Source organism: Podarcis bocagei (assembly GCF_964188305.1).
Source record: "Podarcis bocagei genome assembly, chromosome: 7".
NCBI classification, from domain to species: Eukaryota; Metazoa; Chordata; class Lepidosauria; order Squamata; family Lacertidae; genus Podarcis; species Podarcis bocagei.
Genome location: NC_138132.1, coordinates 89,049,493 through 89,061,200, shown reverse-complemented (window position 1 = coordinate 89,061,200; position 11,708 = coordinate 89,049,493). Strand labels below are relative to the sequence as shown.

At 48.9% G+C, this 11,708-nt stretch overlaps 1 protein-coding gene across 6 annotated transcripts; it reads right to left on the bottom strand.

Annotated features, from left to right (window-relative positions):
• Positions 1-942: 942 nt before the first annotated feature.
• On the bottom strand, positions 943-11,708 carry LOC308591924 (uncharacterized protein C2orf42). Of its 6 annotated transcripts, none has more exons than XM_081203090.1 (9): positions 11,594-11,708; positions 7,164-7,998; positions 6,757-6,867; positions 6,184-6,285; positions 5,189-5,293; positions 3,922-4,029; positions 2,517-2,617; positions 1,752-1,914; positions 943-1,570 (listed from the first exon to the last, which is right to left on the bottom strand). In XM_081203090.1, exons 2-9 carry the CDS (start codon positions 7,984-7,986, stop codon positions 1,362-1,364), a joined length of 1,722 nt encoding a protein of 573 aa, XP_081059216.1. In that variant the 5' UTR covers positions 7,987-7,998; positions 11,594-11,708; the 3' UTR covers positions 943-1,361. The 6 variants fall into 6 exon arrangements, with proteins under 6 accessions (XP_081059216.1, XP_081059217.1, XP_081059218.1 ...); XM_081203091.1 differs by lacking the exon at positions 11,594-11,708 and adding an exon at positions 11,076-11,368; XM_081203092.1 differs by lacking the exon at positions 11,594-11,708 and adding an exon at positions 9,297-10,946.

Sequence of the window (11,708 nt, the reverse complement as noted above, 5' to 3'; positions counted from 1 at the left end):
GCACATTTTGCAACAGGGAATTTCATTAGCACGAGCAATTTGAGCTCTGGGCGCAGAACTGTGCCTAACATTTCAGATTTAAACTGCAGAGTGGAAGAACCTGTTTTTTGCCTCCCTACTTCCAGCTACTCTCTGAAGACAGAAGAGACCCTCTTAAGAATATTAGGGGTGGGCAGGTGAAGGACCAGACCATGTGAAAAATGAACGTAATGTTTTAGCTGCAGTTCATTCCTTTTCAGCTTTGTATATAAAAAAAGAGCAGCTAGACATTCCATCGTTACACTCATAACCTAGGTTTAAGGTGCCAATTAGCTGCTAGCTTTCATATCTCAGTTTCTAACACTGGTCAAGTTCTTCCCTCTCCTCTCCCTAACATTTAATGCCATCGTGTCATCTATTTTCCTATCAATTTGCTTCACAACATTGAATGGTCTAAGATCATTTGTACTAGAGAAATGGGAAGCAGGAGACTTTCCCCGGGGCTGGTGTTGATGTCTCTGGGAAGCTGTAATTCTGCCTGATATCTTTTGAAATGCCACTGGTTGCTCACGGTGCAGTGTGTGCTTAAATCATGTCCATGCCATGAGTAAGACTTAGTGCTCTACTTTGCCTCGATCCTGCTTGGTGTCTCTGTTCAAGTGCTGAAGAAAGCAGTGCTATCACCTGCAAACTCCACACCTCCTTTGTCCACAAAGAAGTCTGAATTTGGTTCCCGATGCACAGACCAGCTGATGCATTCAACCTGTGCAAAGTCAGTTCACTTGCAGGAGTTTGCAGTAATTGCATAGGTAATTACTGGACACAGACCCAAACAAGCCAGAAATTCCAGCCTCAGTTTTGCTTTTGTGTTTTTTGAAAGTACACTCGAGGGGTGACTCAAAGCAGGAACTGTGTGAATGGGAGAAGGCTCAAGCTTGCTGGTGAGAGACTGAACTCAAAACATTGGTTCAATTTAGTTTATTGTAGAAATATATTGCAAAATATGCCAGTAAGGGGATAGTAATTAGCCAAGGCAGCTGAGCACCTGGACACTCTGCTCCACCCTCACCTGTAATCTGTCAACTGTGCAAAATAGGGTGGCGGAAAAAACCAGCAATCACAGGTGAGTCTCAGAGTAGAAGTGGAGAGTGCATGAATTAATTTTGTCCCAAGAAGCGACTGAAAATGCTGTTTGAAAGGAAAGAGGCAGAAGTTTCTAGTGCAGCTGCTTACAAAGAAGTGGGTCGTTTGTAGTGAAGCCCCGCTGCATTCCGGCTCCTGGCGCGTTCCCCAGTCAAACGGCTAACTGATAACCACAAAGGCTGACCAGCTACAGGGCAGGGGTTGTGCAAACCAAGCTGTGCAAGAACTGCATGATGAGTTCAAGGGAAGGTGATGGTGGCGAGAGGCATAAGTTCCAGCGTCTGTTCGAGGGAAGTGCGCTGCTCCTGGTAGTCGGTGGTGTGACCGTTTCTGTAGTGGCCATATTCAAACTTAATCCTCAGTTCACCAATTTTCGACTGGGGGAGGATATCTGGAATCCACTCAATGATGAAAGGCGTCGGTTCCTTCTGATCAGGGGATGTGTTGCCTGGGAGGAAGGAAGCCAGAAAAAGGAGAGGAGCACTTTGGACCTTCTTTCCCCATTGTGTGTGGAAAAAAACAAGTTTCTCCAAGAGGAGGGTTGGATTCGCTTCCAACTCTACAAATCTGTGAGCTGGTGGGAAAAGAAGGCTCCTTTGAGGTGCAAAGGAATCAGGTTATACACCTACCGACTTTCAGGAAGGTTTTCAACTCCAGAGGCCGGAGGACTGGCTGCTTCTCCAAGCGCCCGTAAGTGTCTGGGATGCTCTCCACCTCAACTTTGGGGCACTTAAAGGGCTCATAGGTGCCATCCTGGTTCTGGATGAAGCTGCGTGTTATTTTCAGAGGCATCTGGGAAGAGGAGTTGGGAAGAAGAGATGAAAACACAGGATTTCTGAACAGGCAAATGAGAGCAGCATCCCTTTGCAAGAGGCCCTTTGTAAGCCCAGAGTTTGATCCTCACCCTGCAGAAACCAGGATGCCAAAGTTCTGGGAGTTGAGCCTCGCTGGAACAGGCCAGTGGCCCATCTAGCCCAACATTCTGTTCTCACAGTGGCCAACCAGATGCCTGTGGAACCCTGCAAGCAGGATTTGAGCGCAAAAACTCCCCTCCTGTAGTTTCCAGCAATTGGTATTCGGAAGCATTGCTGCCTCCGACTGTGGAGGCAGAGTCGAGCCCTCAGGGCTAGCAGCCACCAGGAGTCCTCCCCTCCATGAATTTCTCTAGCCCTCTTCCATAATCATCACAACCAGTAGATCATAAGAGAATTATTCTAGGAAGCTCATGCTAACCCCCAAAGGCCAGTTCCCCAAACTTTTAATCCCAGGATGCAACATTAAATGCTATGCCTAGCACTGGCCCTTCCTCCCCAACCCCCCAATGAATGCCCTCCCATCTTTTCACATAACAGAGAAAAACCGTAGACAAGAGGAGCAAGGGGGGGGGGTCTTACCTCAAGGGTATCAAAGATCTGTTTGACTTGCAAGATGTTTGTGATGTGCCATGTATATTTGGAAAAGGTGCCCAGGGGCAAAGCATCTTTCCGGACAAAAGCTGGAAAGGAACATCAAGGTGGTGTGATGGCGGCCACATTCCTCCTCCTGTGGCCAACTCCAATGGCAGAGGGAGCCAACACGGCACCCTCCAGCTGCTGCTCCCTACAATTCCCATCATTCCTGATCTTTGGCCACGCTGGCCGAGAGTGATGGAAGGTGGCGTCCAACAACACCTGGGGGGAATCTGTTGGCTATCCCTTTCACATGGTGTTGAGAAAGGAGACGAAATGTGATCTCAAGGGAGTCACAGAAACAGATGAGTTGTAGAGTTGGAAGGGACCACAAGGGTCACAATCACTGTGGCATAAAGTTCTTCTGAGGCCACAAGGAGAGGTTGTGCAGAGAGACCTTTCAGCTCTGCAGCATGCACTCACAAGGGACTGGTCCCCTTCAGCTGCTGCTCCCACTGTCCCTGAGAGTTCACAGAATTTTAGAGCTGGAAGGAGCCCTAAAGTAGGCTTCCTCAACCTCGGCCCTCCAGATGTTTTGAGACTACAATTCCCATCATCCCTGACCACTGGTCCTGCTAGCTAGGGATCATGGGAGTTGTAGGCCAAAAACATCTGGAGGGCTGAGGTTGAGGAAGCCTGACCTAAAGGGTCATCTAGTCTAAGCCCCTGCAAGGCAGGAATCACAGCTAAAGAATCCTGACAGGTGGCCACCTGACCTCTGCTTAGAAACCTCCAGTGAAAGAGAGTCTATCAGCTTCCTAGTGAGTCAGTCTCACTGTCTTACAACTAGAAAGTTCTTCCTAATGTTTAGTCAGAATCTTGTTATTTGAATCCACTGGTTCTGGTCCTCTCCTCTGTAAAAAGGAGAGGACCACAGCAAAAAAAAAAAACCACAACCTGGCTCCACCTTCCATGGGACAGCTCTCCACATATTTGAAGATGGCTCTCATATCACCCCTCAGCCTTGCCTTCTCCAGGCTAAACATCCCCAGCTCCCTCAACCGTTCCTCACAAGGCCTGGTTTCCAGACCCCTGACCCTCTTGGTCACCTTCCTCTGCACACCTTCCAGCTGGTCAATATCCTTCTTAAATTGTGGTGCCCAGAACTGGACACAGGACCCCAGGTGGGGTCTGACCAAGGCAGAATAAAACAGTGCTATCGCTTCCCTTGATCTACTTCTGCTGCAGCAGCCTAGAACAGTATTAGCTTCTGTTGCTGCTGCATCACACTGCTGACTCATGCTAAGCTTTCTTATGCCTCAATACAGCCTTTCGATTACAAGTCAGCATCAATGTGCAGCTAATATCCCAAGTGGCTTCCCGCAGAAAAGATGCTCTAAAGGTTGCGTACCTGTGGTCGAATTTGGCATCCGCTTCTTGATGCTTCCAACAGAAATCCTCTGCTGGAGAGCCTCAAAGAAAGCCTGGGGGATGTGGAACACCAGTGGCTCTGGTTTGCCTGGGTAAAAACATGCACAAGTGAAGAAATGCTTCTGAGAGGAACAATATAATTATGTTTAGACATTTCAGCAAGGACCAAGGCTCAAGCTAGATCATAAAAAAGGAAGGGCGGGAGAAACCTATTGAGGTGAAAACGCTTGAAAATTCACAAAGATAACCAGAGAGGAGGTTGGATCTGTAGGAGTGAAAGAGAGAAAAAACTTCACAGCTATGGGATAGCTATGTAGGATTTCCTCTGGGTGAATATTTTGTGGGCAGCCAGGGAACAGATGGAGACTGATGTGTGTGAGAGAGCCTAGCCACCCCAAATTTCTGATATATGGGGCAGTTTTTATCAGTTAGTCCAATTCTCTTCTATGCTCAAACACTTACATATATATTTTATTGACTGGCTCCTAGAGTTAGCAGGCATTCTGCTTGCAACTGCCCAGGTGAAGTGATGGGAAGTCCTGGCCAAAGTGAGGTGTTCTGCTTTGTGCATAAAAACTGCATGAATGGTTGCTTGGGGGTGGACAAGCCATCTCCTTGCTGCAGTGTCGGTCCTGCGCCTGTAAAGGCTGGGAGATCAGTCAGGCTGATTTGCAGTAAGTGTGCACAATTCTTTAATGAAGCACTAGAACTGGCCATTTTGATGTTTTTGACATCCTTCTTTGGTACTCCTGCACCCAACCACTCCCACAAGTCCTCTTTTGGGTCTGCAGTTCACAACAGCACTATGTTCAGCTGGGAACCAGGAGTGCCACTATAGACTGAGTTTGTGACTCCAGAAAGCAGTATAGGAGTACAGGAGGAGGCGGCAGGAGGTTCTTGATTGGCTCCAGTCAATCAACCTTGTCTAGATTTGGTTTCTGCTGCTGCCAGTTTATTTGTGCCCAGTGTGTAAATTAAACATAGTGAGAGGGCTTCTCTGCCAGTTTCATTTAGCCATAAATGCTCTCTCTCTCTCTCTCTCTCTCTCTCTCTTTCCCCCTAAGAAATTAACAGTGTTGAGTGCAACCTGACACCAATCATATCAGTACCATCTGAGTGCTACTGGAGAATAGCCTTACACAGACAAAAGCCACTTACACAAGACACTGCAGGGTATTCCATCCAATGATCCTCTTATAATATGAACAAGGATTCAAGGGATAAAGGTGAGGTCAAAGGAGACTTACCGTCAAACTGGTAATGCATGGCTTGGTGGATGCGTTCAGTGACACTGGCCAACCACTCTTGGAAGGACAAGGTTACTTGTGATTCATCAAGCAGCTGACTGCAAGCTAAGGAAAAGGAAAACTCTTAACCTAAGAAGATCAGGCCAATGGCCACCTAGTCCAGCCTCCTGGCTCACAGTGACCAAGCAGGTGCCTCTTTTGGGAAACCTGCAAGCAGGACCTGAACCACAGCTGTCAACTTTTCCCTTTTCTTGTGAGGAATGCTATTCAGAATAAGGGAATTTCCCTTAAAAAAGGGGAAACGTTGACAGCTATGACCTGAACACAACAGCACTCTCCCCTCCAATTGGAGAACAGCCTCTACTAAAGGCCTCGTAAAGAAGCACAAATTCAGGAACAAAGGGAGAAAAAAACTAAGAGGAAGGTACGTTTGGCAAATCCTCACTGCGATCAACTCCCACCCGGAAATCTATGTCCCCACTGTGGAAGGATGTACGGATCCAGAATTGGCCTCCACAGCCATTTACAGACACACCCCTAAGACTGCGTTCATGGAAGACAATCTTACTCGGTCACAAGTACTCACCAAGAGACAATCTAAAAATATGTGAATGACACAAAAGGAAAAAGGGTTGGAGAGGAGAAAAGAAAACAAGCAAACACAGGCACTCAACTATTAATGTTACAAAGTTCTTATAATGACCAGCTTTCACTTTAGGATGCTCAGAATCTTAAGAGAGACAAGGTCAGTGCTGAGGTTTCACGTCTTTAATTTCTTATATTAATTTCTTTTCTCATGGAGAGGGAAGGGAGTGTAATACAGTTCCCCAGACATGCATATAAGGCAGGAAGACCAAAAAGCTGAAGGAACTAAAGAAGACAGCTGGAAAGTAGAGTGTAGGCTGAGCAAAACTGGCCTTTTGTGGAAAACCCTCTCAGTCCATTTCTGCTTTGCGTTCCTTGCAGCTTGCCGAGCCGGCAGAAAGAAAACTCACCTTGCCTTTTCAGTGAAGCAACCGTTGGCTTTTTCAGTCCACTTTTGCGCAGGTTTGTGTTTGCCACGTCTTGAGACAAGAGGGGGCTACTTGCTTGTGTGCCTTAAAAGTAAAAGTTGAAACAGCTTTAGAATGAGTAGCGCTGGGAAAGCCAAGATGGTGCCTGCCAGATGTTGTTGAACTACAACTCCCATCAGTCCCAGCTGGTCCGGTCAGGGCGATGAGAGTTGTAGTCCACAATGTCTGGAGGATATTGCATTGGTGACCCCAGAATAGACTTTTAAAATGCTTCCCATGGCTCTCTTCTAATTGTGGAAGTATGTCTCCAAGCCACACAGGACTCAATGAAGGGTCTAATAATAATAATAATAATAATAATAATAATAATAATAATAATAATAATAATAATATCATCATCTTTATTGTTATTGCCCCCTCTAGCACTATAACAAGTGCTGCTAGTAGCTATGATGATCTCCGAAAGGCAAACTCTGCACTATGGATGCAGGTAAGAGTCATCCATATCAAAATGGAACATGTAATACAAAACAAGTCAAAAATTAATATTCTCACCCATTCCTTCATCTTTTTTCCTCTTTTTGGCCTTGGAGGCAGCAGCCTCTCCAGAGCTCAAAGCGGATTCAGGCTGACAGAGAAGCTGGGCTCCTACTGTTGACTTCAGACCTGGAGTTGCAGGAGAGAAGAGGTTGAAGGTTTGAGTCTTCACTCTGTGTTTCTCCTCGTAAAATGTGAGCTTAAATCCGGTGAGCTCCCTTTGGTTCTAAGCCTGCCTACAGGGAATGTCAGTGGTATTCCCAGGGTGAGCTGCAGGGGCCCAGCCCTTCCAAGGTATTCCAGTCTGCACACCCACACACCCCACATACAGGCATGGCAGGGGATTCTTTATTTCATGCACTTGGCCTGAGCTGTCTGCTGACCACATCCTTTCAGCCTCACTCATGTTCTCTGACCTTACCCACCGCTGGAATCATAGCTGAGGAAATCTGCAAACTCCTGGGCCAAGAGATCATCGCTGGCAAAGGCACAGAGGCAGGCAAAGAAGTGATTGCATTTCTGGCTTGCCTCTTCCTTAGCAGAAGCTGCCTTGCTGGACTTCAGCGACTGGCAAGAGCAGAGGAAGCGGTGTTCCGCCCTGCTCTTGTGGCCAGCCTTGTGGGAGAAGGAGATGTGGAGGTAACCCAAGCTATGCTTCTGGCTGGCTTTGCACTTCACCACTAGGATGTTCTTGGTAATCCTCTGAACTAGGGGCCCTGTGGACTCCGTGGCCAACTGCCATAAGGTTTGCTTCGTCTCAGCAGAGGCCTGCAACGAGTTCAAGACTGAGCTTTTCAGGGGCAACGGGGTGGCCTCTGCCTGGCAGTTCACAGCCAGTTTAATGTGCTGGCACTGGTTTTCCACCACCCCTTGTGCAGCCGCCTTCAAACACGATGGGACGTAGCAGCGCCCAGAGCTGAGCTGTGTGATGATGGTCCCATCTACTGTCTGGATGGTGGTCTCCGAAACTCCCAGCTCCACAAAGCACCGGTACTCTGGCCCCCTGTCCCTCTGTCGCACTGAATAGACCTGTAGATCAGAGCCAGTGTTGATTTTGACCGCGTCGACACCGGCCTGCTTCCGGGTGCCGTAGCGGAAGATGGTGCCGCAAGTCTTGTTCTTGCAGCTCAGCCCACGGGTGCCGTTGTAGGTGCCGCACCGGGGGCATTTCCTGATGCCTCTCAGGGTAGCTTTCCCCAAGTCTGATAAGAAAGCTGGGACTTTACTCCTGGCAGGGTTTGATTCCATCCTTCAGGCAGCCTGGACAAAAGGAAGGCACAAAGAAATGAGAGTTCTGATCACTTGGAATGCCTCGCTCCACGTGCATCAAGCAAAGGTGCTCTGTAGGGGCTTTCAGAGGCAAACATGATGTCAGAGATGATCTACCTGTTTGTTGTTGTTGCTAAAAAGAAGCTGCAAGGGGGTCAGTTTTGAGCAGCTGTGCAGGAAGCACAAAAAAGAACTGCTGTTAGCTATGGACAGACAGAACCATATAGACATCATAGCTCCCTGTATATTCACATCTCAGCAGCAGATACAACTACTGGGGGGGGGGCTGGTTAGCCCCCTCCACCGCAATATGAGCTAGCACACTGCTCTCAGCAAAAATAATAAAATGCTTCTGAGATGTCAGGTCTCTTTTGTCCCTCAGGTGCACCTGACCTTTTCAACCTTATGAAACACACACAGCTTGGTTCATCTTGTCTTCATTTTCCCTATATGCCCTTTTAAATCCAGAGTGATAAATATGGCATTGGAAACATTGCCATTAAAGAAGCAAAGGACCCCTATTAACATCCAAACTCCGTTCAAAACACTAATCAGTTCAGACATTCATTTTCCAGGTTGCTAACCTTAGGTGACCTTTCCTGCAAGGAGGATCAGATTAAGCAGAACTGCTCCAAAACTTAGGCATCTCAGTCCAGTTCCACTTGATGGGCCACATTATTAATCAACAACAAAAAGTGTGTATGTGGAGAGGTATCTGTACTGTGCAAATCAAAGCCTCAGTTTCCCACCTCCTAAAATGGGAGGAAGGAACTTTCCTTACAGGACTGCAGAATGAACAAAGTGACTTAAATAAATAAATTAGGTGCAGTGAGACTGTTGGACTCCTGACTCCCAACAACTGCATCCAGCGTGGCAGCAGGTCAAGAATGATAAGAGCTCTCCTCCAGCAACACCTGGGGGGGCACCATGTTGGCTGTCCCTGATGCACGGCATCGAACATACCAATCCCCACTCCTGCTTCCCCCAAAGTCCAATGGAACATCATTAACCAGTGCTGTTGAGTCCAATGTCCAGCTATCCATGTTAAAAGTAATATAATCTGTTAGGTGCCTGTTTTACATGACCCCAGAACTGAGGATGGACCAAGAAGTGGTGGGATCTAGTGATGCCATGAATCATTCTCAAGATTCTGGCAAGAACTTGGACCATCAGCCCAGTGGTGTCACAATGAAGCATTTTCTGGCAAGGAACCTCTGCTGTGATGTTCCAGTGAGGTCATAAAGGGGAAAAGATGCATGCGAAATGTGCATCTTGCCACTAGCCCTTGCATTCTCAGATTGAGTGAGAGGAATCCTAGGAAGTCACAAATATTGGGACTCACTGCTGCTGCTGCTGCTGGAAGGCAAATATTGATTTGGGGACTGCTCTCTCTCTCTCCCGATCACTGTCAATAGTGGAGGAGGAAAGGACTGATCAGATTCTGCCTAGGTCAAGGTCCAGTGGACAGGCAGGCAGGCCCTTTTCACACTTAGAAGCATCACCCCCCACACCCCAGGTGCACCGTCGCTTCCAGCCTACTTTTGGCTCTAAGGGATGCCTTGCATTTCAGATTATTCACGACACATCTCAAACTATAAACAAATGCAGAATTATGAAAATAAACAAAACTCTTCAATAATTAATACAAAAAGGTGAATTCAAGGAGGAGGCAATCATTTAATTATTTTCTTTATATCTCACCTTTTTTTTCTAAGGAGCTCAAGGTGGCATATATGGTTTCCCCTCTCCTCATTAATCCCCACAACAACCCTGAGAGGTAGGTTAGACTGAGAGGCAATGACTGGTCCTAGGTCATGCCAAGTGAGCTTCCTGAGAGAGTGGGAATCTCCAAGATCCTAGTCAGCACAGAGGGCTGGATGGAAAGCCCCTAATTCTCGATCCCTAAGCCACACCAATCTTGAGCTACAGCACTGAAAAACTGCAAAATGCTCACCCTACCTGATATGAGCCACTAGGAGGTCTTAGAATGTGGCTGTAGATTTGCTGTCTCAATCCCCTCAACCCCATTTAGGATTGCTCTGCCCTGCCCCAGTATCTGCCAGGACTCATAAATATTCATTTTTCCTCCCCCCATTCCATGGTTCCAAGAAGTCCTCCTAGTTCATGAACTATTCCACAGTCCATCAAGTTGTCTGTTCACCTGCCAGCCAAGTGATCATTAAAATGAGAGAGTTCAGAGCTGGGAGAGTGGCAGTTTGTTTTTTTTAATCTTTTGCCCACTCTTCCTCCAGGCACCAGAGAGCAGCACACACAAGTTCTCCTCTTACCTATTTTATTCTCAGAACAATCTTATGAGGTGGGCTACATTGAGAGAGAACAACTGGCCAAAGTCACCCAGGCTGATGTCCTAACCTGATCACCACCAGATGTTTTGGACTACAACTCCTAGCAGTGGAAGCTTAGCCATATGATTCTGGGGCTAATGGAAGTTGTAGTGCAAACGACACCAGGTTGCGGAATGGTGCTCTAACCACTACCTAACAGTCTCCAATGTATTATTTGCACAGGTTCAAACCAATTCACATATTTTGTTGTGAAAATTGCAAAGGTTTCCAGCTCTTTAGCTAAGTCATCACATAGCGTTCCTTTGCAAGTAGTACTGCTGAAACAACACAGCAAACCCGAAAGCAGTGATTCAGGCATTTTTAAGAACATAAGAGGAGTCTGCTGGAAGCCGCCCAGAGTGGCTGGGGCAATCCAGTCAGATGGGCAGGGTACAAACAATAAAATCATCATCATGGTAGTTATCATCATCAGGCCAATGGCCTATCCAGTTCAGCACCCTGCTCTCACAGTGGCCAGCCAGATGCTTGTGGGAATCTGCGGCGAGCAGGATCCGAGCCCAGGAGCAGCCCTCTTCCCTCCTGTGGTCTCCAGCAACGGGTACGCATGTTGCCTTCCAGGGCGGCGGCAGCAGAGCAGAGCCAGCCTGGCGAATCGGGGCAGCGGCTTCCTGCCCTCTCGCCGCCGTGTGCAGCCCCCCAGCAGGCGGTGGCAGCAGCTTCCGTGTGGCCGCTGCTGCCTCCCCAGGGGCGAAGGACACTCACTTGGACAGAGACCGGGCAGGGAGGGAGGCGAGGAAGCATTCGTTCCCTTCACAAAGGGAAGGCGCTCTGCGCGCTCAGGGGCACGTGGCCCGCGCGAGCTTCTTCAGGGAGGCAGGAGAAAGCACTCTGCCCATGTTCAGAGGCACCCTGCCTTCTCAGAAGCCAGACTGCGTTTTGAGAAGCAGAGAGAGGCGGCCCCACGGCGGGGCATCCCTCCTGCCCGCTTGGACGTGCGGCTCAGCCGGCCCGAGAAGCGGCCATCCTCCGGCCCCGCGCTTGACACCTTCCGCATGGCGTCACCAGCAGCAGCTGCGCGACGTGCGGCGATGACGTCACGGGCCGGCAGCGGCCGCGCCCCCTCCTCGGTCGCATGGCAACCGCGGGCGGGAGAGGTGAGGCCTAGGCCAGAGAGCCTCCCTCCAGCCCGCCCAACGTCACTTCCTGCCGCTCCCTCCGCAGCGGGCGCGCAGCAGGACCCTTCCCCTTCCCGCCGAGGCCCCCGCCGCGTCGCCTTTTACCTGGGCTTTTACCTCCTCAGCCTCGGGCCCCAGCCGGGCGGGCGGCCGGCGGAGGAAGTCGGCGAGCGGCCTCCGCTATGGCTCCTTACAAACGGTTCGCGGGTCCCGTCTGTAA

Bases quoted from the DNA above. Each gene is read 5' to 3' on its own strand.
- LOC308591924 (XM_081203090.1), bottom strand. From the start codon at position 7,986: ATGGAATCAAACCCTGCCAGGAGTAAAGTCCCAGCTTTCTTATCAGAC. The intron at 5,294-6,183 runs GTGAGTTTTCTT...CCTTTTCCTTAG, and splicing joins TGCTTCACTGAAAAGGCAAG to CTTGCAGTCAGCTGCTTGAT. The intron at 1,915-2,516 runs GTAAGACCCCCC...TCCTCTTCCCAG, and splicing joins AGATCTTTGATACCCTTGAG to ATGCCTCTGAAAATAACACG.